Consider the following 27,054-nt stretch of genomic DNA (forward strand, 5'->3'; position numbering starts at 1 on the left):
ACCGAAACATGACACCCAGGTGTTCAGTAATGCCCATGCACATCTCCGCAGAGATTTCAGGTAGTGTCACTGCCTCTGGCCATCTAGTCGACCATGGTAAATAGATATCGTGCACCTCTGGGTACAGGTAGGATCCCCACGATGTCTACGCGCACGTGCCTGAAATGGCGGCATGCTGGTTCAAAAAGCTGCGGAGGGTCTTTAATGTGGGTTTGCACCTTGGATGCCTGGCACGTTTTGGCTCAGAGCGTGACCTCTTTATGGAGGCTGTGCCAGACATTCAACTGTCCATCAGTCAGCGGATTTCCTGGCCGAGTGTTGCTGATGAGGTGCTGTTACCTGTTTGAGCAGAGTGCAGGCATCCCTCTTCGCTGCCTGTAGCATGTCTGCTCAGGCAGCCACCCTCCTGGGGTTGAAGTCTTCCTCTGTGATGAGCAGGCAGCTGCTCCAGGAAGATCTGCTGGAACAGCGGGCAAGAGGTGTGGCCATCGTAGAGAGCGACCATGTCACTTATGAGGGCAGAAGGGGCCCTGTCCCCCAAACAGTCCAGGTGCAGCAGTCTTCGAGAGCCCAAAAGTGCAGGTTAAGACCTCTTTGATGCCTCCTTGCTCTGGGGGTTGCTGGAGAAAGTCCATGCATACTGTGGTGTCCTGATCGAGGGTGCTGACCACATTGTAGTAGCGCGTGTCATCTGCAGAGATCCAGCAAATGGCGAAACATTCCTCGGCCTGCTGGAACCACACCCGTGGTCGCAACGTCCAGAAGCCCAGGAGCTTCAACATTATTGCGTTGATTGTATGTTGTTCCTTAAACATTGGGTCCAAAACAACGTTTGGACCAGACAGGGCCACCACTAGTTATAGCTCGAGGTTGAAAGACTCACACACAACAGGAGTGTAATCCACAATGGCTTTATTGGACTGCAGCTGTGCCTTTTATAGGCAGCTGGCCATGTCACCACAGGTGCGTGGCTTGAGGGAGGCCAGCTGCTGATTGGCTGTCCCAGATGCATGGGCCTGGATTGGACCTCCTGCTGGCGATGATTAGTCGATTCGACCACTATTCCTGCAGCCTATGGGAGTTGGTGTCTCATTTCGCGTGCTGACTACCCGATCATGGTGCTCAACAGCTGTTTATTGTGTCAGCCCACAGAGCAGGGCACTACAGATGCCCGATTACTTCCTAAGGATGCTGCGTGACACTGAGATTCTCCAGCACTTGTGTCCTGCATTAGATCCTAGCATCTGCACACTCACATCATCTGAAAACCCAGAGGTTGCAGCGTCCACTTTCAAACTTAATCAACTGCAAACACCAAAGGGAACTTTCACAGTGAAGCCTTGTCCAACAGTTAACGACACTGACGTCTCCTGGCTGGTTTATGATCGCGTCAGAAAAGCCACCGGTCACCTCAGCAGCCACGCACAAAATGCTGAAGCAACTCAGCACGTCAGGCAGCATCCACAGAAGGCGATAGAAACCCTGAACCCTGTAGGGTGACATGGCTAGCTCCCCAAATAATAGTGGGGAGAGAGACAGGTTGGAGCTCAGGCTACAAGGAAAATCCCCGTCAACACAACAATCCTTTAATCTGTGGCCTCTGAAACATCGACCCTTCACCCCACGTGTCTGTACTGAACAAGATGCCCAAGTAAAACTAAACTGCTGTCCGCACGTGATCCACCTCCCTCCATATCCATGGGTCTGTCAAGGGCCAACTCCAACTCCGCCTGTTCCTGGTACTCGCCACTCTCTGGGTAAAATATTTATCCTGATCATCTCCCATAACTTTCCCACTTCCGTCTACCTTAAACAAGCATCCATTAAAGTACAATGCTTAAACCAGAGGGAGAAAATGCTGGCTGTCTAGCCTGAACACTCCCTCCCCTCCCCTCCACCCCCCCCCCCCCCCAGAACTCACTGGTATCCTCACAGACTGGAGAGCTGAGAGAGCATCTCGCCACACAGGGGCCAGATGAACAAAGTCTCCCTTGTCTATATTTTCTGGTGTCCTGTCGAGAGGAGAGTGAGAATTCCCGCTGGTGTAAACTCAGGCTGGAGGCTCAGGGAATCCTTTCCTGCACAGGGAGGAAGTGAATGGTTTCTACCCTGTGTGAACCCGCTGGTGTGAACTCAAGCCGTAACGCTGAGAGAACCCCTTCCCGCACAAAGAGCAGGTGAATGGTTTCTCTCCAGTGTGAACCCGCTGGTGTGAACTCAGACTGGAACGCTGAGAGAACCCCTTCCCGCAGAGGGAGCATGTGAATGGTTTCTCCCCGGTGTGAACCCGCTGGTGTGTCCGCAGGTGGGAGGGATGAGAGAACCTCTTCCCACAGAGAGAGCAGATGAATGGTTTCTCCCCGGAGTGAACCCGCTGGTGTGTCCGCAGGTGGGAAGCCTGAGAGAACCCCTTCCCACACAGGGAGCAGGTGAATGGTTTCTCCCCAGTGTGAACTCTTTGGTGTGTACGCAGGTCAGAGGGCCAAGAGAACCCCTTCCCGCAGAAGGAGCAGGTGAATGGTTTCTCCCCGGTGTGAACTCTCTGGTGTGCCTGCAGGTTACAAGGCCGAGAGAACCCCTTCCCGCAGAGGGAGCAGTTGAATGGTTTCTCCCCGGTGTGAACTCTCTGGTGCCTCAGCAGGTTAGAGGATCCAGTGAATCCAATCCCACACAGGGAGCAGGTGAATGGTTTCTCCCCGGTGTGAACTCTCTGATGTGTCCGCAGGTGGGAGGCCTGAGAGAACCCCTTCCCACACAGGGAGCAGGTGAATGGTTTCTCCCCAGTGTGAACTCTCTGGTGCGTCTGCAGGTCAGAGGACCGAGAGAACCCCTTCCCGCAGAGGGCGCAGGTGAAGGGTTTCTCCCCAGTGTGAACCCACTGGTGGGCCCGAAGGCCAGAGGGATCAGAGAAGCCCTTCTCACAATGGGAACAGGTGAATGGTCTCTCCCCGGTATGAACCCGCTGGTGTATTTGCAGGCTGGAGGAGTGAGAGAACCCCTTTCCACACAGGGAGCAGGTGAATGGTTTCTCCCCAGTATGAACCTGCAGGTGTGCCCGCAGGCCCGAGAGCTGAGAGAACCCCTTCCCGCACAGTGAGCAGTCGAATGGTTTCTCTCCGGTGTGAACCCGCTGGTGTATTTCCAGTTTGGAGGGCTTAGAAAACCCTTTCCCGCACACACAACATTTAAAGGCTCTCTCCCCAGAGTGAATGACCTGGTGATGCAGGAGGCTGGAGGACTGGGTGAACCCCTTCCCACACATGCTGCAGGTGAACGGACTCTCCCCAGAGGGAACACACCCATGCTCCTCCAGCTCCTTGGAGGTTTGAAAGCTCTTCCCACAGTCAGAGCAGGAGAATGGGCTCCCCATAGTGGGGACACACTGGTGTTGCAGCAGGACATCAGAGCTGGTGAATCCCTCCCCACACTCAGAACAAGGGAACAGTCTCTGCCCAGGATGAGCGCATTGATGTGTTTCCAGCAAGTCCAAAGGAAGTTCCTCCTCACCACACGCCTGACTCTGGAGTGTTTTATCTGCTGTATCACTAGTCACCTGACCCTCCATGTTGGCCAATCGTCTGGAGTCCAGTTCAAGCATTCACCAGGTGTGAGGCATCTATGTGGTGATTACCGTGCTCCTATTGCAATGATAAAGCTGGGTGATACTATGGAGCGGAGATATCCAGTTGGCGTTTTCTGATGCTTCCTGTCTGGAAACGCACTGCTTTCTTCACCCTGTGAGGAGAAGATGGAGGAGTGAGAGGGAGCAAGGCATTCTCTGCAGCCAGTGTTCCAAGACGACACACCCGGAGCCACGGCCAGCAACATGACAAACTATGGATGTGTCCTAATCTGTGAGGAGGATCAGTACGGACAAGTAGACACGGTGTCAGAACCAAAAATCTCTGCCCCAATCAATTCTCCTCATTTCCCTCTTCTGTCCTGCCATCTATAGTCAATGATCACCATTTGTCTGAGGGTCTGTACTCTTCCCCCTGCCTTTCTCTCCAGCCTGTTAATCCAGGGTCCTGTATATGGACGAAGGGCTCAAGCCTGAAACATTCGTTATATACCTTTACCTCCTATGGACGCTGAGAAACCTGCGGACTTCATCACGCATGTAGATGGAGACCCCTGAGAAGTCCTTGGGTGATTCACCCACGCACCAGTTGCCAGGATTCCAATTATTCCCCCATCCCCTGGCAAGTTGGAGGTGGCCACAACGGGAACACCGGATGCAGTAGGTAGCCCCTGCAGATTCACAAGTGAAATGTTATTTCAATTGGAAGGATTCATTGGGGCCTGAATGTTGGTGAAGAAGGAGGTGTGGCTGCAAGTGGAGCATCTCCTGCAGTCATAGGTGCCAAGGGTGTGGTGGGTGGGAAGGGAGGAGTGGACAAGGGAGTCGTCCTTGCTGAAGGTGGGGAGGAGAGGAGAAGGGAAGGTGGTGGTGGAAATGCTGGAGGATCATTTCTTGGATGTGCAGGCTGGTGGAGGGTAGATGAGGACAGTGGGAATCCTATTCTCGGGGTGGAGGGGGCCAGGGTAGATGTGCGGTTAACGGAAGATATGCTGGTGAGGACCACGTTGCTTGGGAAGGTATGTTGCTTGAAGAAGGAAGACATATCCAAAGTCTGACATAGAACACCAAGCATCGGAGACCAAGGAATTGAGAGAGAGGAATGGAATGTTTTCAGGGGAAAGGGTGTGAAGAGGAATAGTCAAGGTAGGTGTGACACTAGGTGGATTTGTGAAGATCCTGCCAAACGTTTGTCTCCTGAGAAGGAGACAGAAATCCAGATGGGTCAAATGAATTTGAGGCATTAAACCGGATAAAGTCGATGAACTCATAATGGGTGCATGAGGCAACAAAAGGCCAGACATCGCTGGGGACCACGCGGGTACCCATGGTTAGCACTTTGAACTAGAAATATGGGATGACTCAGAGGAGAAGTTATTAAGGGTGAGGACAAGTTCTGCCAGCTGGAGAAGGGGAACGGTGAGGGGGGGGGGGGGGGGGACTGTGTCGGAAAAGAAACAATGGGCTTTGAGTCCTTGGGTATGGGGAATGGAAGTGCATAGCAATTGGATATCCGTGGTAAAGATGAGGCAGTCGAGTTCAGGGAACTGGAAGTCGTTGAAGTGATGGAGGATGTGTGAAGAGTCGTGGATGTAGGTGGGGAGGGACTGGACCAGTGAGGAGAAAACGAAGTTGAGATCAGCAGAGACCAATTCAGTGGGCAGGAGCACGGAGACACAATGGGTCTGCCGGGACCATTGGGTTTGTGGATCTTGGATAGGAGGTACAGGGTTGGGAAACAATGAGGCTGGAGGCCTGAAGTGATGAGTTCCGAGACGGTGCATGACACAGTAGTTTGAGGAGTTTTGATGGGGTCCTGTTGGAGGGGTAACAGGTGGTGTCTGAGACGTTATCCGGCTATGCCATCCGATGGTTGCAGGCTTGATGGTTAGGTTGGTATTAGTTTGGAGAGCTTGGAAGGGCACTTCACTGTGTTGAAGTTGTGTTGTTTGTTGTCTCAGCAGCAGATGGGAATAAAAAAGGTCCAGCGCCAGCAGAAGACCAGAACCAAGTTGAACTGAATACTGGCGTCATGACTGAAAAGAGGAATTTTAGACAGAGGCATAATAGCTTTGTAAATGTATTTTACTTATATGTTGAGAGGATGAATGTTTATAGCTGTTGAATCTATTCCCATATTCTAACCAACTCAACGGGAGGGATCCCCTCTAGACCCAGACCCTACCCCAGACATGAAGTGAGAGAATGGATTTTGAGACAGAACTGATCACAGACAAGTGAAGGTAAGGATATAAACACGTGGAGGGCAGCAGGGTACAACGTGACATCTTTTATTAAATGGGACCTGTTGCCCTTCGACGGTATGTGAAAGGCATCCAAAGAGCTGGGTCACCGACTCAGAAGCTGGGGCGACTGGCTAACGAAACAGCTAAGAGGCTCCAAACAGCTGGGAAGGTGGTGGAGTAGAGACAGTTGCCCTTCATACAGTGACAATCCAGAACCAAATGGACCCTGATTATTCTGGCAGGTCGTGGGGAGACCTGTATGTCAAGGCTACTGTACGAACAGCCCTGACAACATGACTAAATGGGTGAACTACATGTAAAAAGAGACTCACGAGAAATTGATACAAAATCCCTTTGTACAATGCTTTGCTACTGGATGGATCCAGTGGCTGGAGAAAAAAAGTTTACGCTCCTATCTTCGCTTGTAGATTTACTATTTCTATACTATTCAAGTATCGTCCACAGTCCTTTTAGTAGTTGTTGTGAAATGATAAAAGGAATGAAATAATAATGAATAAAACCTTCTGAATATTGAAACTTTAGAAGCTTGTTTGAATTCAGTGTCTCGGGAAGAGGTGAAAGGTTAAAAGTAGTATCGTTTCAGTGTCTCTCACAGACTACTACTGACTGCAACAACCTTGGGATGCCTCAGGACGGAGTCAAAGCAGAGAGTGCAATATAGATGACACTTTCCTTATTCTAATATATCCTAATTTCTGAGTACCATCTTCCAAAGTGTGAACTGCCATATCTCAATTTAGATCTCTTTAATCCAACAAATCAAACTGTGGCTGACACTTTATGTCATTTTAATTCGTTTGATAGAATGGGTAAACATTTTGCATAGCTTCGCATTAAGACTTCAAAAATGATGAATAACAAAGCAGTTACTGTATGATATAGAGATATACCAAAGGTATACAAAGATACAAAATTTTAAATAGACACAAAAATTCAAAGAAAAATTTCTCATGCTCACGCTTCCTTCACATCTTGTAGAATGAAGACGCAAGCACTTAGCCTGGGCAGAAATTATGAAATATTACATCAGTCACTATGGTAACATTACAAACAATAGTTCTTAAAAATTAACTAAGAGTTTTTAACCTTTACATTCCGGCCCCTAATTATTAAAATAGACATCAACGACTAATATATAATAATTACTATTCTTCTTTGGCTTGGCTTCGCGGACGAAGATTTATGGAGGGGTAAATGTCCACGTCAGCTGCAGGCTCGTTTGTGGCTGACAAGACCGATGCGGGACAGGCAGACACGGTTGCAGCGGTTGCAGGGGAAAATTGGTTGGTTGGGGTTGGGTGTTGAGTTTTTCCTCCTTTGTCTTTTGTCAGTGAGGTGGGCTCTGCGGTCTTCTTCAAAGGAGGTTGCTGCCCGCCGAACTGTGAGGCGCCAAGATGCACGGTTTGAGGCGATATCAGCCCACTGGCGGTGGTCAATGTGGCAGGCACCAAGAGATTTCTTTAGGCAGTCCTTGTACCTCTTCTTTGGTGCACCTCTGTCACAGTGGCTCACCATATAACACGATCTTGGGAAGGCGATGGTCCTCCATTCTGGAGACGTGACCTACCCAGCGCAGTTGGATCTTCAGCAGCATGGATTCGATGCTGTCGGCTTCTGCCATCTCGAGTACTTCGATGTTAGGGATGAAGTCGCTCCAATGATTGTTGAGGATGGAGCAGAGACAATGCTGGTGGAAGCATTTTAGGAGCCGTAGGTGATGCCGGTAGAGGACCCATGATTCGGAGCCAAACAGGAGTGTGGGTATGACAACGGCTCTGTATACGCTAATCTTGGATTACTATTACTATTACAGATGCACAAAATAATACAAGTATAAGATTAGAAATCAAAACTTTTAGCATCCTGTAAAAGAGAGATTTTAGTAATAGATCTATTTAAATAACCAGTCTTGGTTTTAATCTGCACTTGCCAAACAAATCCTCTCTTGTCTAGACCTATATATACAATTTTCTCCAGATTCCAAGAATGTCTTGGTGAAGAATCGTCCATGATAATTACAATATCTCTATATACAAAATTGTGTAGCTTTAGACTATTTTTGTTGTTCTTGTAATAACGATATTCTTTAATCCATCTTATTTCCATCAGCATCTTGCATAAATATCTTCTTTTTGAAACTGACCTGTTTTCTCATGTATATATCATACAATTAAATCAGAAACATGAAATTCCTTAGCTAATATAATTGAATGTTTCACTTCTTCTGGCATTATTGCTTTTTCCAATCTTCCTCCTACTCCTCTCCAGCCTGTTAATCCTCATTTACAAGAATAGGATATAGCTTGTAAGTGTGACTTGTTTTTGTAACATTCAGATTCTTCTTCAATTTTGATATTTCATGATCAAACGCATTTTTCTGACAGAAACTAAGTATCCCCAATTCAGCATTCACCAACTCATCAACTGTTAAATAACAGCTCTCAAGTCTTCAGATTCTCTTTCTTGATAGGTTAAAAACTATGCTTTTACATTGTAAATATCCATGCTACTGCCTTTTTCAAACAAAGCCATGAAGAATGATAGCAAATTAATTGAGTGATTGCATCATTTTCATTAGATATTTGAATAACATTTACATTAGTGTCTTGGATTCCATGATCCTTCAATGAAATTTCTTTTCACTCTTCCGGATTTTGAGGCCACTCTTCTTGAGATCACAAAAGAAATTGTGGACTGGACACCCATGATTTGGCTCCACAATTTTCTAGCATTTAAAGACTCTCAATCTAATATATCCAATCTTGTGTGATGGATTCTGGTACAGTTTCACCCCATCCAAATTTTCTTCTGCACAATTCTTGCAGAATTTTCTTGGCTATTAATACTACCGGTGCCAATATTCACAAAGGATCGTATATTGAGCTTACAATCGAAAGAAAACCTCTTCTTAAGGCTGTTCTTGCAAAACGATTATGAATTTGAAAACATCAGATTGGACACACCATTGCACCTCTAGAATTCTTTCAACAGCTAGAACATCACAATCCAAGAAAAGATGTTTTATCTCCTTTGCTCTTTCTGCCTTAGGAATAACAGCCAACACATTTCGACTGTTACTAATCCAATTCGTAAGGAAGAAACTTCCTTTATTACAGATCTCCTTTAACTCTTGATAAAGATTATGGCATCTTTTTCTGAAAAAACTGAAGTATAACAATCCTAGAAATTATTAGCAATGATTTCTGAAATTTGATTGACATTCACGTTCAATGTCTCCTGATCATTAATTCATTTTTCCTCCAAATGGTCCATTAGTTGTCCATCCCCGCAATGTTCTCACAGCATAAGGCCCATCACTTTGAATCATTATTACTTCTAGAAGTTTGAGAGCTTTTGGTACATCTAATCCAATTAACATCTCAACCTTGGCATCAATCTTAGGTAAGTAAACATCTTTTAGATGAGCCAACTGGTTGATATCATCCCCAATATCAATATTTTCCTTATTTACGGGCATAGTCTTCTGAGTATATACACTTGGAAGATCACAAAATTCATTGCTATTCAATCCAGCAATCTCTAAACCTGAAACTATATTAGTTTCAATGTTCCTTTTATCATTCATTGTCTTCAATAAGATGTGATTTTTTTCCATGAAGATTAAGTTTATTCATTAATTCCACAGTACAAAATGATACGGTACTTGCTGGATCAAAAAATGCATAGGTCTTCAGCACAAAGCTCCCCTTTTTAGCTTCAACCTGCACAGGAATTATTGATAGGGCTCTGTCACCAGCCCCAGTAAGACTTTGTCTGAACCAAAGCTGAAGCATCCTCTCTGACTGTCTTGTTAGTCTTGGATTCAGATTGTTTGACTTCCTTCTCAACCTTACTTTGTTGTGTATACCGTAACGTGGAATGCTTTAAACTGCATATATCACAACTGAGTCCCTTATTACAAGTTTTGCTGATGTGTCCTTTACACAAGCAGCCAAAACAGATTCCATTCTTCTTTAAAAAAGTTAATTTCTCATCTTGCGACTTTTTCTCTAATCATGAACATCTTTCTAAAGCATGCAATACAAACAGCTTTCATGAACAGTCTGATCTTCCTTCTCCTAGGTTTCCTTGTTCTTTCCTGTGCTGGTATCTGACACAACAATAACAAAAGTATTTCCCTTTCATTTCTGTGGAAACAATTACATCTTTAGGAACTATTGAAGTATCCTTAATATTTCAAATTACTGGTAGTGTTAACAGGCACATGCCATTAAAAAATTGTTAAAAATCCTCAAAAGTGGTGCCCCTTCTGGGAAGCATCTTAAACTCTGCAACTTTCATTCTCCATAAATCCTTCACCTTTAAGGCAACTTGTTTATAATAATTGACAAATTAGCAAGCAAATTCAGCTCTTGCAAATGTACATTACTTCCCATTGCGTTACAATATCCTAAAGCAGTGGTTCTCAACCTTTTTCTTTCTACTCACATATCACTTTAAGTATTCTCTATGCCATTAGATTGCTTAAGGTGGTATGTGGGTGGACGGAAAATGTTTGAAAACCACTGTTTTAATCATACCTAATTAACTCTTTATGAGCACGGTCTCAGAACTCCAAAGGAAATGGACCAATGACAATTTTTCTCAAGCAAAGTATCTCAGTAACAATTGGGTCTAGAACAATGGTTCTCAACCTTTCCTTCCCACTCACATTCCACCTTAATCAATCCCTTACTAATCAGAGAGCACCAATGGCATAAACATAGAAACAGAAGATTGGAGCAGGAGTAGGTCATTTGGCCCTTCGAGCCTGCTCCGCCATTCAATGAGATCATGGCTGATCTTAACGTTTGGTAGCCCATCCTCGCCTTCTCTCCATAACCCCTAATTTCCTTATACTGAAGAAATATATCTAATTCCCTCTTAAATATATTCAATGAACCTGCCTCTACTGCTCTCTGTGGCAATGAATTCCACAGATTCACCACCCTCTTTGCCTATTATGCTCGAACCATGGCCCCGGGTTCTGGACTCCCCACCATTGGAAACATCCCTTCCGCATCCATTCTGTCCAGTCCTGCCAGAATACTTAAAGTATTATGAAGTGGAAATAAAAAAGTTCAGAACCACTTTTGTAAAGTCCTCTGAATCTATGCCCACTAAAAAAGAATCTTGTCTATTTGGGCCTGGGTGATTTTATGTTTATTGCCATAATGATGTTGCCCTTTTCAAACCTTGCTCTGGATTCATATATTGGCAACTTTTGACCAACTCCTTCGGCTGTCCTCCAGTAAACTGTTCCACGTAATAAAGACAATCTTTAGCCTTTTTAGTATTACTTTCAGTGATGTTCAAAAGATTTCATGAATGTCAGATATTGTAATGGATCTCCATTAAAAACTGGAACTTCCTTCTTAAGTGAACAGTATAAACCTTGTTGCTGCGGTAACATAGCACAGATTTCATTTAGTTTTGCTACAAGTGATATATTGTCTTGTCCACCTTGGCTTGCGACTGGTTGTCTTAAGGTGAATGGAGAAAACGAATCTTGAACTGGTGCTGTAGGGGTAGGACCTTGACTTGTAAGTGATGGCATTGGTGGGAATCCCTGGGTTGTAAATGATGGCTTTGATGGGAATCCTTGGGCTGTAAGTGATGGCTTTCGTGGGAATCCTTGGGTTGTAAGTGATGGCTTTGGTGGGAATCCTTGGGTTGTAAGTGATGGCATTGGTGGGAATCCTTGGGCTGTAAGTACTAGCACTGTTGGAGATCCTTATGTTGTATCTGGTTCTCCAGCAAAACAAAGAGACATGGATCCGGTGTATGATCAACTCGCAACGTTTTTTTTTTCAAATACCCTCCTTTCGGGGAGATCCTTATATTGTGCGCTCTGGAGAGTTGGAATATCGCTGGCTCTTTCCATAGGATTGGTCTCTGTCATTTGAGCACTAGGAGCGACACCCGTGGCTCCTTGCTTGATTATATTCTTTTCTGGTGGCTACGTTACCCATGGCTCTGCTGGAAGGATGGGTGCTGGCCCTTTGGATTTGTCACTTTGAGAAACAGATCTTGCAGAAGCCTGAGCTAATGCTTTCACTTTGGCCATTTTCATAGCACGTCGTTCCTCAAGCTCTAGTCTTTACTTTTCTATATTCAATCATTATTTTGTTCTTCACTAGCCATTTGTAACCTTTTAAGTTGCTCTTTTTGCTCCAGTTGCTGTTTCTTGGTTTCAGCTTTTTGCCTCAGTTGCTGATTCTTGATTTGAACCTCCCTATCCTCTAAAGCACATCTTTTCTCCAAGCACTGTTGTTGCGAACGGACAGTAACCAGGTCTGCTTGTGCCTTTGCATGCAGAGCTGATACGCATGAAGCACACAAAGCAGTACTTGCTATAAACGCCTTCGAAGACTTTGAAGATCTTCCTGCACATATAACCTGGGAAATGCAATAATCAGGATTCACATCTGAACTTTCAGATACTGCTGATTGAGTCTCTATCTTCTGCATTTCGCTTGGTACATCACCAGTGGGACTTTTCAATATGCATTCATCTGGTCCAGTTCCACTAATGTTTAAGCCAGTGAATGAGGCTTGCTTGCTAGTTGAAACCGCTTCTTCTTTGGCTACTGGCTCCAATCTCCTGCCAAGCGTTGTTGGTCCACCTTGCTGGCTCAACTCACGATCAAACAGTTCTTTGAGAGAATCTGTTTGCTCGAGGTCTTTACCTGATGAGGCTCCTTTTTATCCATCTTTGGTTCTTCACACTGCAACCTGCCTTCTGCCCTTGTTTCTCCTAGTTCCTGGGAACTGTAAACAAATTTTGTATCTTACTTGGTCCCTTTAAGAGAGTTGCTGCTGGCAGAATTGTCTCTGTGGTTTTGCAAACAAACTTTCTTATCACAATGTTTATGTTTACAATAACATCTTCTGGACTTCCTGCCGATTCTGCTACTAGAGCTGTGGCTTATCTTTTTCAAGGACGCAAGTGTCTGGCCAGTCCTTTGGCTCAATTTCAAACTGCGCATTTCACAGAAAGGGTCCCTCATATTTCTAGAATTTTCTATCATTACAGTGTGGATGTCTCTTGGCTTTAAATCAAGTTGTTAATTCTTTTAGACAAATTTTACCAGCCAGCCCAGCAAGTACCAAGGGGAAGTGACCCAAGAGATCTGATGCAGTTTAGATGAAAACTCCAATGTACAGATGCAGTGGGTTGACTGGGGATTATACAAACACACAGACAGCCGGAGCTGCAAAGAAATCCCCATTGGGACAACAATCCGGACCCCAATTGTCGATGCCACCTGCAAACTAGAGGGGCAACACCTTGTATTCCATCTCTGCAGTCTCCAAATGACAGCATGAACATTGATTTACAATTTCCGTTAATACAAGAAATAGGAGCAGGAGTAGGCCATCCAGCCCGTCGAGCCTGCTGTGCCAACCAATGTGATCAATGCTCACCTAATAATAGGCTCATCTCCATTTACGTGCCTTTTCCCCAGATCCTTCAATTCCCTTACTATGCAAAAATCTATCCAACCTTGTCCTAAATATATTTACTGGGGCCACCTCCACTGCTTCAATGGGCAGCGAATTCAACAGGTTCTCAGCCCTCTGGGAAAAGCAGTTCCTTCTCATCTCTGTCCTAAATCTACTACCCTGAATCTTGCGGCAATGTCCCTTAGTTCTGGTCTGCCCCACCAATGGAAACAACTTGCGGATCTCATTCTTATCTCTGCCTTTTATAATTTTTGTGAGATCCCCTCTCATTCTTCTAAATTCCAGCAAGTACAAGCAAAAGATTCACTCTCTCCTCAGTGGCCAACCCTGTCACCCCTGGAATCAATGTGGTGAAACTCCTCTGCACTACCTCAAAGCCAGGATATCCTTCCTGAAGTAAAGAGACGAGAACTGCACTCAGTTCTCCAGATACAGTCTTACCAGGACCCTGTACAGTTGCAACAGAACCTCCCTGTTCGTAAATTCAATCCCTCCAGCAATGAAGGCCAACATCCCATTTGCCTTCGCGATATCCTGCTGTGCCTGCAAATCAGCCTTTTGTGATTCATGCACAAGATCTCCTAAGGCCTTCTACACGTCAGCATGTTGCAATCGCTTACCATTTACCGGTAAATAATACTCTGATCTTCCGTTCTTCCTTCCAAAGAGGAGAACCTCATATTTGGTAACAATGTCTGCTGGAGATAACGTCTGCAGGACCCTTGCCCCCTCATTTTACTCTCTCTGCAGACGCTCCGTATCCTCTCCTTGATTTGCTTCTCCACTCAATTTAGTGTCATCAGCAAACTTAGATACACTACACCGTCACCTCTTCCATATGATTCATGTGAACAGTTGCGGACTCAGCACAGACCACCTCTCGCATATTTATCTAATCCTGGTCAGCCCACTGCACCTGATCATCGGATTTTTCATCTAAACCAATTCAGATCTCCTGGGTCACTTCCCCTTTGTACGGATGGACCTTGACTGACCAATACCTTAAAAATGTCTGGGATCGAAAGATTTTGGCCTATTCTGGTCTTCTGAAGCACCTTCTGTGCGACATTATCTCCAGACCCAACAGCATGTTACTGCCTGAATGTCCTTTAAAATGTCTTGTTCACTCCCTGTGCCACTGTCATGTGACAGTTTTGTTGAAGGTGGACCTGAGGTTGCCCCAAAACCAATACAGATCTGGAATCCAATATCTGAATTATGAGCTGCAGAGCTTTTAACAGATTTTGACAAAAGGGGCGTTAATTAATAGGAAAATCAGTATAAATGTCAACAGAATATCCTGCACTTAAAACACATGAGTGAAAAAGTTCCACTTTTTGAGCAGATCACAGTGAAGAGAAAAAAGCACTTTCAGGACATTAGAATCAGAAACAACAGCACAGACAAAGCATCTCTGACCAGCATCACCAATAAAAGCGCTGCCATCCACATAGAGGGTTAAATCAGTCACACAGGGGGAAGCAGATGGAGGAAGGTTCTCTCTCCCCCTCTGTGAAGGAACAGGGGAAACTGAAGAGGAACCAGGAGATGTAGAAGCTGCCAATGCAGGGAAAGCAGATGAGATACAGCAGGAAAAACCACAGAGACATCGTGGAGATCGGGCAATTCAATTGTCCCCAGTCTGTTCCAAACCCCTTCCCTCAAACAACACCAGTAAGCCAGCCACAGAGTTGCAATTTTTCCTGCTACTTGGACTGGTCTTCTTTTTTCTTGCACTTATTTTTGACCCAGTTAGTCACTTAATCTTGTCTCTGTGTCTCTGTACCCTCGTCACACATTTTCTCTGGATTCTCCAGGCTCCTTCGCCAACTTTACTGAACCCGGATCTGTATCTTCTCTTTAATAACTGCACCACGTCAAACGTTATCAACTAGCTGGCCCATTATCCCCACTCTGGATAGACCATCCTCAGTCCATTTCTCCCAATAGACTGAGTCTTGACTCACTGTCCAATTCCCCACCCCCCAACAGACTGAATCCCCTGACTCACTGTCCAATTCCCCACCCCCCCCAAAAGACTAAATCCCCTGACTGTCCAATTCCCCATCTCAATAGACTGAATCCACTGACTCACTGTTCCATTCCCACCCCCCAACACATCGAGTTCAACCAGACTCGCTACCCAATCATTTCCACTGATAATAGATGTAGTCAAGCAGCTCACTGCCCAATTCCGAAACAGAATGAGTTCAATTCAATTGACTGAGTATCCCGAAGGTGCTGCCCATTTAAGATACACTAATCTTGTGCAATCAGTATCCCTTCCTGCAAGTCCTTATGTGGAGCAGGTGTGGGAGTGGGGGGCGAGTGTGAGTGCCTCTGGGGCCCTACATCCCTCCAACACTGGCTCAGCCATTTACTCAACATGATCTTGATCCGGGATTCCTTCTTGGGATCCAGCCAAGTGTGCCATATGTTAAATTGGACTTGGGTTGCTCCAAAACAGATATGAATAAACCTGCACAAACAAACTTATTTGCAAAGTGTGAGATGTCTGTTACAGCACGAGAATAGCCACAAACTGCTAATGTCCTATAAAAGGAGCGAATTGTGGCTTACAAAATCACAGAATTTATAGTTTCTTATCTCTAGTTTCTGGAACATTCGATGGGACTGCTCCCTTTTAAGTACAAATAGCTATTCCTGAACATTCTCTCAGAACTCCACCAATAGGGAGCTCCATATCAGCTTCCAAGCTGCAGAACAATAAAGTGTTGTAGCCCACAAATACAGCCTCCCCTTTTCCCTTCCAGAGCCCATTTTAAACTGACCTTCAAAAATCTCCTTTGTTCATGGGGTGACATGTGGACAACTCCAGGCAGTGATCCTTGTCCCCATTCTTAGTGAGATCCTGTCCAAACCCACACACCTCACACAGTGAACATGATGCAGCAAAGAGGGGAGAGTAGAGGGGCCGGGTTCCCTGTAAACCCCTGTCCTGAGCCCCCGGGCCATTTCTCTATGTTGGGAACGGGGACAGAAACCCATGAAGCTGCTCCAATGGGGACCATGTGGCTCAGACACCACAAACCCCGCCACAACCACACAGATGATCAGCTGCAAATAATACCAGCTGCTCCCATCGCTGATGCAGACCAGTGGGTGAAATAGAGACGAAACTTCACAAAAGAAACCAACTTACAAGCAAAACCTTCCTCACACGCACAGCGCCGAAGGGTCCCAACATGGCGGCACTGACACGTGATCCCAACTGGCCAACCAGATGAATCCTCAGCCTGTGCTGCACATTCCGCGGCCGGTCAGCAGGTGGTGGTGGAAACCACCGGTGAGAACTCGCGCCAATGACGTCCCCTTGTCCCTGCCTCCTCCTTGACGTCACCGTGTCCCCGCTGCGTCCCTGCCCTGTCCGTGACGTCCCCGTCCCTCCCCCCCAGGGGCCGACCAAAGCCCAGGCGGTGCCCCAGGAGATGAAGGAAACGTGTGTGGACCGAGAGGCCGTGGAGAGGGGGGTACAGAGGGCCCGTGAGGTGCAGCTGAGCAGGCGGGGATGGGAGTGCGGAGGCCGGTAGAGGTGAGCGGTGAGGAGAGATGTTTCAAGGCCCCACGAGAATTGCAGAACCAAGCCTCACCCCTGCGGGAGGTGATGACTCTCATGGCATCTCCTGCACGACAGCCCCAGGCTCCCGCTGCCCTGGGACAAACTCCCTTCCTGCTCCCCATGGCCGGGATTATTCTCCCCACCGCGGTACAATGACTTCATGCCGCACTCAGACGGGGCATTTCCACCTCCCCCTTCCTCCAGCTGCTGGAGCCACCTGACTTTTGCACATGGTTATTGGGGATTGGTTGATGTACACAGTTGGAAATAGTTGCATGCGGTTGAATTCAATCTTTTTGTTTTCGTTGAACGTCTCTTGTTCACTACAATTCACTGACAAGGGCAGTGGACCTTGACCAGAAGCTGTCATTACCAACTTGAATGGACATCATTGCCTCACAGGTCGCCTGGTGTTCCAGTGCTCCTCAGTGTTCCACTCTGGCAAGCAGTGTTACTTGTTGATCTCACATATATTGTGTAATAGGCAGCAACAACGTTTGATACTTCTTTGGTTTGGCTTCGCGGACGAAGATTTATGGAGGGGGTAAAAAGTCCACGTCAGCTGCAGGCTCGTTTGTGGCTGACAAGTCCGATGCGGGACAGGCAGACACGATTGCAACGGTTGCAAGGGAAAATTGGTTGGTTGGGGTTGGGTGTTGGGTTTTTCCTCCTTTGCCTTTTGTCAGTGAGGTGGGCTCTGCGGTCTTCTTCAAAGGAGGTTGCTGCCCGCCAAACTGTGAGGCGCCAAGATGCACGGTTTGAGGCGTTATCAGCCCACTGGCGGTGGTCAATGTGGCAGGCACCAAGAGATTTCTTTAGGCAGTCCTTGTACCTTTTCTTTGGTGCACCTCTGTCACGGTGGCCAGTGGAGAGCTCGCCATATAACACGATCTTGGGAAGGCGATGGTCCTCCATTCTGGAGACGTGACCCATCCAGCGCAGCTGGATCTTCAGCAGCGTGGACTCGATGCTGTCGACCTCTGCCATCTCGAGTACTTCGACGTTAGGGGTGTAAGCGCTCCAATGGATGTTGAGGATGGAGCGGAGACAACGCTGGTGGAAGCGTTCTAGGAGCCGTAGGTGGTGCCGGTAGAGGACCCATGATTCGGAGCCGAACAGGAGTGTGGGTATGACAACGTCTCTGTATACGCTTATCTTTGTGAGGTTTTTCAGTTGGTTGTTTTTCCAGACTCTTTTGTTGATCTCACATATATTGTGTAATAGGCAGCAACAACGTCTAATACAAAAGTAGTACAAATATCAAGTCACTTGGCCCAGCTCCTCCAGTGCCCTTTGAGATGTCCGAAAGCCTTTTTTTTTAATCATCATCCTTGCCTAGCTTAAATGGAAGTTGTCACTACGCTGCTGTTGATCGAGTACGAGGTGGTCAGTGAACCCCTTCATCAACCACTTCCTGAAGGGGGAAGCTTGGTCTCTGATTAGATGCATGTGGATTTCCACTCCATTAACAGTTCTGGGTTTCTGTGGGCAGACCAAAGTAGATGCATAAGTACTTTATACAAACTCTGAAATCATGAACAATCAGTTTACTAGTGTTTTCTGGTGGCTGTTTTACATTAACAGGATTGAACCTGACACTTCGATTTGTCATGAATCTCTTGTGAAGTAAACTCAGCCATTCATTGAGTTTAAACATTTCACTGTCATTGTGACAAAATCCACATATAAACTACTGTACAGTGGTACATCACTTACATCACGTAGGAAGAGGTGGGGGGGAGGGGGTGGGAGGGGAGGGTGGGGGGGGAGGGGGGTGGGGGGAGGGCGAGGGGGGGGAGGGCGAGGGGGGGGAGGGCGAGGGGGGGGAGGGCGAGGGGGGGAGGGCGAGGGGGGGAGGGCGAGGGGGGGGAGGGCGAGGGGGGAGGTGGGACAAGGTCCCAAACAGGGGGCCGACAGGGTCCCAAACAGGGGGCCGACAGGGTCCCAAACAGGGGGCCGACAGGGTCCCGACAGGGGGCCGACAGGGTCCCGACAGGGGGCCGACAGGGTCCCGACAGGGGGCCGACAGGGTCCCGACAGGGGGCCGACAGGGTCCCGACAGGGGGCCGACAGGGTCCCGACAGGGGGCCGACAGGGTCCCGACAGGGGGCCGACAGGGGGCCGACAGGGTCCCGACAGGGGGCCGACAGGGTCCCGACAGGGGGCCGACAGGGTCCCAAACAGGGGGGGAGGGGGAACAGGGGGCCGACAGGGTCCCGCCCCACACAGGGCGAGGGGGAGAGGGACTGGGAGCTTCCTGGTATCTCCCCTCCTGTCAGTGTTTCTGCTCCAGACCAGCCCTCAATCACCTTGCCTTGCTGGAATACTCTTCAGTTTCTTTCTCTGTGTTCACTGAGCTGCCACTTCTAGACAGCTGCACTGTTCATCTCAAGGTAAGAAACAGGAGTTGGCCATCCGGCTCATCAAGCCTGCTCTACCATTCAATAAGATCGTGGCTGATCTGTTGTGAACTTCAGCTCCACTTACCCACCCTTTCCCTACAACCCTTAATTCCCAAATCCATTAAAAATATACCCATACATTTGGAAAATACTTTGACCAAGGCAACCTCCTCTGCTAATTGGGCAGATTCAACACTGCAAAAAACTACGGTTCCACCCAGATGGCAAAACACAAACATGCTAGAGAAATTCACCGGGTCATCAAGCATCGGGGGTTGCTGGTCCATTAGGTGTGATTGGGCAGCACAGGCTTGTGGGCCAAATGGTTTGTTATCGTGCTGAATATCTAAAAGAAAATCTTAAGGATTATAAGGGAGTAGCTCAGGTCCTTGACCAAATGTTTAATTTCAAGTTGTAAGGAGGTAAAATCAGCAGGTTTTCCAGGATTCAGAACAATGAGGGAGAAAGAACACATCCAGGGTGTAAAAGTGTGGTAAAGTGCAGTCAGTCACAAGAAAGATCAACAAAACAAAATGCCCCTCTCCTCATCGTGGACTCTGGTTTGGGAAGGCTGGCTTGGAAAATCTCTGCCTTTGGAAATGGGGCAGAGGAGGTTCACCAGGTTGATTCTGGAAAAAAAGGGGTTATGTCAGGAGGTTGAGTTGTCTGGAACACAATGCATTGGAGTTGAGAAGGATGAGGGGGCTGATATGTTAGATAAACAAGGAGGACCAGAGGGGCGATTGTTTCCACTGGCAGGTGAGACTCCAACTGGGGGGGCAGAGCCTCACAATTTTGGGAATTAGATTTAAGCAGAGAGGGAGGAAGTGCTTCTCCCAGAGAGGGGTTGGATCTGGAATTCTCTGCCCAGTGAAGAGTGGAAGCTGCCTCATTAAATGAATTGAAGACACAGGTTAATTTTTGAATGATAGGGGAATTAAGGAGGATGAGGGATGACCTGATAGACATGCACAAGATGATGAGAGACATTGATTGTGTGGATGGTCAGAGGCTTTATTCCTTGGTCTGAAATGGCTGACACAGTTTTAAGGGACAGAGGGTGGAGATTGTAAGAGACAAGTTGTTCACACAGAGAGTGATGGGTGCAAGGAATGCTCTGCTGGAGGCAGGTGCAGTAGGATCTTTTAAAAGATTATTAGATTGGTGCATGGAACTGAGAAAAATGGAGGGTTCTGCTGGGGGAGATTCTAGTGTTATGTGCCCAGAGGACCCCAAAACCCAGAAGCAATGGAAATTCACCAAGACAAATGGTTACTTTGTAGCGGCAGCTGCACTGCTCGTGAAAGAACACACACAACCAAATGGGTTGAGCTCAGTGAGCAGACTAGTTTATTGCAGGCTGCTGGGCTGCACTTACACTCCCAGACCGGACCTGACTGAGAACGGCACTGGAGGGCGCTGACGTCACCCGGGCATCACATGGGAGCCTCATACTGAGAGGAAGGGAAAACCCCCGACGGCACCATTTTGGCCGGATGTCCGCCGCGTGGCTTACAAGCGGGGCCGGTTCGCCTGCCTAGTGCCCCCCCACCAGAACCGGCACCAATGTCCTTTATCACCGGCGGCCTTGCTTCTTGGACTGGGCTACGACTATGGGCTCGTGGGATCGAGGTACGCTGGCTTCAGGCTGTCCACGGTAAACAGTTCCCACCTGCCGCCAATGTCCAGCGCGAACGTAGAGCCGAAACGCTGTACAGCCCCTTGTACAATCACTGCAGAGGTGCCGCAGTCGGGCCCCGCTGAACAAAAACGTACTCCATGGAAAGCAGTTCACCGGGAACTTGAGATGGTTGAGTGCCACGCCTGGGCAGATGTGGGGGTTTGAACGAGTCCAAGCGTACCCTGAGGTACGACCGCTGGGGATTGTGAGGTGCGTTGATGAACTCAGCAGGTAGTGCCAGTGGTGCACCATAGTCCAGCTCAGCTTATGATGCCTGCAAATCTTCCTTGGGAGTGGAGTGGATGCCCAGGATCACCCAAGGCAGTTTGTCCAACCAGTTGGGACCAGTGAGGCGGACCATGAGTGTCGACTTAAGGTGGCGGTGCAGGCGTTCAACCAGTCCTTCGGCCTGTGGGTGGTAGGCCGTAGTGCGGTGTAGCTGGATCCCCAACCTGTTGGCGAGCTGTGCCTAGAGTGCAGATGTGAACTGGGCACCCCGATTGCTGGTGAAGTGACCTAGGACGCCAAACCGGGCGACCCAACCATGCAATAGTGCTTGGGAGGAGTCGGAGGAGGTGTCTGGCATCAGGATCACCACGGGCCAGCGAGTGGTGTGGTCCACCATCGTATACAGGTAACGGTTACCCCGGGAAACTGGTAAGGGCCCGACGATGTCCACGTGAATGTGGCTGAACTGTTCCAAGACGTGCTCGAACTCCTGTACGGGTGCCCTGGTGTGCCTGTGCACCTTGGGCATCTGGCAAAGGGTGCCTGGTCTGGCCCAGCCCACGATCTGCTTCCGCAGCCATTCTGCCACCATCCGGACTGTGGACCTGATGGATGGATGTGAAAGGTCGTGGATGTGACGGAAGACCTGCCTACACCACTGCTGGGGAACCATTGGTCGCGGGGTGCCTATGGAGATATTGCACAGGATGGTGCCTTCGTCGCTCGGAGTCGGGAGGTCTCGGAACTGCAGGCCCGTGATGGCGGTCTTGAAGGCCCTTGTCTCCTCATCAGACTTCTGGTCCCAGGCGAGCTGGTCAAAGTCGAGGCCGGGCAGTCCTTCCCCGCCTGTGCCAAATGTCGGTGGTAAATTCCAACACGAAGGAGGTGTGACGCTGCTGGTGGGCCGACCAGTGATCCTTTGCCATCATGAGCGCCTGGGTGAGGGGTTTGTGGACAGTGAAGATGGTAAAATTTCTCCCCTCCAAAAAATAGTGGAAATGCAGCGCCGACAGGTACATGCCCAGTAACCCACAGTCAAAGGCACTATACTTTCATTCCGGCGGGCGGAGCAGGCGGCTGAAGAATGCCAGTGGCTTCCAATGTCCATTCACCTGCTGCTCAAGGACGGCACCAACTGCTGTGACAGAGGCATCGATAGAGAGTGCCCATATGCAGGTCGGTGTGCGGGTGGACGAGCATGGTGGCCTTCGCGAGGGCGTCCTTGGTGGCCTCGAATGCGGTGCAGGCTTCTGGGGTCCGAGCAAGCATTTTGTTCTTGGCTGCAATGAGGGCGAATAGCAGCTGCATGATGCATGCAGCTCCTGGGATGAAGCGGTTGTAAAAGTTGACCATACCCATGAACTCCTGCAGCCCCTTGAGGCTGTCCAGGCATGGGAACTCCCTAATGGTGGTGACCTTCGCTGCGGTGGTCATGGCTCCTTTGCAGATGATGGTAAGGCCCAGGAACTGCTTGGACTTTTTCCCTAACTGGCACTTGGCCGGGTTGATAGTAAGGCCGAAGTCGGCCAGTTGGGAGGCCAGGTGGTCCTTGAGTTGCACCCAGTCCTTGCTGGCGATGAGGATCTCGTCCAAATAAATAAAGACAAAATCCAAGTCCCTTCTCACAGAGTCCATGAGACGCTTTAAGGTCTGAGCGGCATTCTTGAGCCCGAATGGCATGCACAGGAATTCGAACAAGCCAAAGGGGGTTATGTTGGCCATCTTGGGCATGTTTGGAAGAGTGGGCTGAAAGATGGCAGATGGAATTTAATGTAGACAAATGCGAGGTGCTGCATTTCGGAAAAAATAACCAAAATAGGACATATGCAGTTAAGGGGAGAGCATTAAGGTATGCAGAGGGACCTGGGAATTATGGTACAGAGTTCATTGAGGGTGGATTCCCATGTAAACAGGGTGGTTAATATTCATAAATCATGAGTATAGGAGCTGGGAAGTGATGCTGTGGCTGTTTAAGCCATTGGTGAGACCAGGTTTGGAGTATTGTGTTCAGTTCTGGCCTTTATATCCTATAAAGGATATAGATAAGGTGGAGAGGGTACAAGGATGTTGTCTGGCTTACATCATCTAGAGTACAGAGAAAGATTAAGGAGACTGGGACTTTATTCATTGGAACGTGGATGGCTGAGAGGGGATTTGATAGAGGTATTTAAAATTATGAAGGGAATAGATATACTAGGCATAAATAAACTCTTTCCCCTGAGGGCAGGAGAGGTTGGAACAAGTGGGTAAAGGACAAAACTTTAGGAGAAATGTTAAAGGATGCTTCTTCACTCAGAGAGTGATGGCAGAATGGAATGATCTTCCAGAAGAGATAGTTGCGGCAGGGTCCATTCTGTCATTTAAGAGAAGGTTGGATGTATACATCCTCACTAACAAAAGGCAAAGGAGGAAAAACCCAACACCCAACCACAACCAACCAATTTTCCCCTGCAACCGCTGCAACCGTGTCTGCCTGTCCCGCATCGGACTTTTCAGCCACAAACGAGCCTGCAGCTGACGTGGACATTTACCCCCTCCATAAATCTTCATCCGCGAAGCCAAGCCAAAGAAAGGATGTATACATGGAGGTGAAGGGGTTGGAGGGTTATGAGCAGAGAGCAGGAGGGCGGAGCTAGTGCAATTGTTCAAGTGAAGGGCCGACATGGCCTGTTTCTGCTTTGTAAACGGTTAAATTGTTATATGGTTACTCTACTTGTGAAGTCCTTATAGGCACTCTTCAAAAGTTTTTACAAAGACATTGTGGCTTGAGCAGAGCTCTGGCATTTAAATGAGATCTGTTTTGAAGTGTTTGTATGTGACCTACACTAAAAATCCTGCCACAGTTTATCTCCTTTAATATTATATATATTATATATAACCCATTTGGTTATATAATATTTATATTATGAAATATATCATAATCTGTCATACTAAGCAGTTGTTCGAGTTGATTATTAGGTTAGCACCGAACTGAAGGTGAAAGGGACTGTACAGTACTGTAGATTTCTGTGTTCTCTGTTGTAGAGGTTGTGGGAAATGGGCGAGTAAATGGTGCTGAGTCCATGGCACCAGGGTCTAGTGAATGGCAGAACAAGCCAATTCCTACTCCTGTTCCTTATATGTTGTTAAAGAGAGGCAGAGATGAGGTTTCCATCAGCTGATGAACTCAGCCAGGTGACGGTACAGAGATGAGATTTGACACTGTAGTGAAGAATTGTAGATGTAGATTAAACAAAAACTCTGCTGCGTCCCAGACAATGGAAGTTGAGGTTGTGTTGGGTCAAAACACAACGGCAGCATCTGCCCCAGATTCATGTGTGGAAAATTTTTGCTCATCCACGTGTTGGCTGAACAGCATGCGTGGGCTGACAGAGTGAAGTGGACCAGAGATGGTGGAAAGGTAGAGGTGAACATTATTAATGGACACGTGAAACCTGGCCTTGTGTCTGCAAATGTGATCAATCAGGGATAGTGTTTAGATCAGAAATGGAGAGGGGACAAAGATAGAGGAGGGCCTGGTGCAGGAGGGGCTTAGAATACAAATAAATAGGAGCTTTAGAATGTCTGGGTCACAACTTGGCCTTTGAGATGACCCATCCTAAGTTAATGACAGACTTCAAACAGTATTTCCACTTTGTCTGGTGAATTCAGTACATTACATTGTAATGTGAGAAATGGAAAAACATTTAAATCTCTCATCAAGGAAAAAGGAAGCACATTTACAAGAGGCTGACACACAAATTGATAAGGAACGGCAAAATTTTTATGAAGCTTCGTTGGAATATGTGTTCAAAGTTCAAGAAGTCCAGGAAAAAAAGAAGTTTGAATTTGTTGGTAAGTCATAAGTTTTAAATATTAGTGCTAGTCGGAGTCCCTAACCTGAAACAAAACTTATTTTTTATTTTTTATTTTACACCAGTGGATGCATAATGGAGAGAGTCCTTTCACCTGCTCCGAGTGTGGCAAGGGCTTCACCCAGACCTCCAGCCTGTGGAGGCACCAGCTGGTCCACACTGGGAAGAAGCCCTTCACCTGCCCCAAGTGTGGTAAGGACTTCACTCAGTTCTCCAACCTGCTGACCCACCAGCGGGTCCACACCATGGAAAAAAATTTTACCTGCTCCGAGTGCTACAAGTGCTTCACCCAGACCTCCCATCTGCTGACCCACCAGTGGGCTCACACTGGGGAAAAGCCGTTCATCTCTCCCGAGTGCAAGAAAGCCTTTGCCATTTTGTCCCAGCTTGAGATGCACTTGTGGGTCCACACTGATGACAGGCCCTTCACCTGCTCCGAGTGCTGCAAGGGTTTCATCAAGACTGCTGACCTTCTGGCCCACCAGCGGGTCACACTGGTGAAAAGCTGTTCGCCTGCCCTGTGTGAGAAGGCCTTCACAAACAGGTCCAACCTTGAGATACACTGGCAGGTCCACAACGGGGAGAGGCTCTTCACCTGCCCTGAGTGTGGCAAGGACTTCACCCACTCCTCTAACCTGCGAAAGCACCAACGGGTCCACACTGGGGAGAGGCCGTTCACCTGCCCCGAGTGTGAGAAGGGCTTCACCTTGACATACAACCTGCTGACACACCAGCGGGTCCACATGGGGGAAAAGCCTTTCACCTGCTTCAGCTGCGGCAAGAGCTTCACCCAGTCAACTGGCTTGTTGAAGCACCAGCGGGTCCACAAGTGAGCCAGATTCTTTTGCTGATCTGACCCCACACCCCTGTTATTCTAACCAGGGTTGGACTGTTTTCACTGTCCTGTCCCCTTCCATCTGATCTTAACGGCCCCTGTAACTGTCCTGTACCTGAATGTACTTGGCACATGTCACATAAATAACCTGGACCTTGAACAGTGAGGTCTTTTCTTGGGCAGCAGTTAGAATTATTTGAATGATCTTTCTGCTGTTGAACCACAGAGCGGCACAGAAACAGGTCATTTGCCTCATCTATCCTGTGCTGAACTATTATTCTGCCCGGTCCCATTGACTGTAAGGCAACTGAAAGCTTTTCCCTCCTCTCCCTAATCTGGTGATAGAGCGGGCTGGGGGTGGGGAGTGGTGGGATTATGGTGCCTGGCCATTTGGGGAGCAGAACTTGGGGAGTTAGTCTGGAAGCCTTTGCCACAAGTGGGAATTGGTGTTTCGTAAGCTGTCATTTGGAAACTCAAGGTGAATGAATGTTTTCTGACCCAAGGGGTATGGGACATGTAGAGCGCGTCGGAAGAATCAAAGGCTTGTTGATCCAAACCAAGGCTTTTATTAATTAGAAGACTGGAGTGTATCACATGTAGATTGACCAGTCCAGAATGACCTGGTCTGGCTAGGAGCAACCCTTTAAGACCTGCCAGTAGGCATGGCTACGCTCTCAGCCAATCACAGTCATCCTACACTAGAATCTGTACTATCACAGGGCATGGGTGAGCATTCGGAGTTGGGTCACGGATTAGTCTTGATGGTTCATAAAGTTATGCAGCACAGGCAGAAAACAGGCCACTCAGTCCAGCTTGTTGTTGCTGGCCTCATTTAGCTGAGATCCCTGTTACACCTTTCTGATTCATGTTGCTGAATATATATCTTCTAAGTTCACCCGCCTCCACTACTTCCCCTGGCAGCTCATTCCACATGCCCACTACCCTCTGTGTAAAGTTAAATAGGGGAGTCTGCAGATGCTGGGACTGCAGTGTGATATGAGAGAGGGAGGAAAAGGGAGGAGCTTATGCTAACAGGTGGATACAAGTGGGCGGGAAGAACCTGAGGCATGATAGGGGGTGGATCTCTGATTGGGAAGGGGAGTGGGGAGCTGGAGAAAAGGAGACGGGGAATTGGGAAAGAGAGAGGGACTCAAGGGGTC

General features: G+C 47.8%; 1 protein-coding gene and 1 pseudogene across 1 annotated transcript; one reads left to right on the forward strand and one right to left on the reverse strand.

The window, feature by feature from the left end:
- LOC138761562 (zinc finger protein 420-like) overlaps positions 1-27,054 on the forward strand; it is a 162,930-nt pseudogene that overhangs the window by 46,773 nt on the left and 89,103 nt on the right.
- On the reverse strand, positions 1,892-16,628 carry LOC138761534 (zinc finger protein 229-like). The gene is made up of 2 exons (XM_069933825.1): positions 16,478-16,628; positions 1,892-3,735 (listed from the first exon to the last, which is right to left on the reverse strand). Exon 2 carries the CDS (start codon positions 3,596-3,598, stop codon positions 2,105-2,107), a length of 1,494 nt encoding a protein of 497 aa, XP_069789926.1. The 5' UTR covers positions 3,599-3,735; positions 16,478-16,628; the 3' UTR covers positions 1,892-2,104.

This window comes from Narcine bancroftii, chromosome 4 (genome assembly GCF_036971445.1).
Source record: "Narcine bancroftii isolate sNarBan1 chromosome 4, sNarBan1.hap1, whole genome shotgun sequence".
Classification (NCBI taxonomy): Eukaryota; Metazoa; Chordata; class Chondrichthyes; order Torpediniformes; family Narcinidae; genus Narcine; species Narcine bancroftii.

Bases quoted from the DNA above. Each gene is read 5' to 3' on its own strand.
- LOC138761534 (XM_069933825.1), bottom strand. From the start codon at position 3,598: ATGCTTGAACTGGACTCCAGACGATTGGCCAACATGGAGGGTCAGGTG.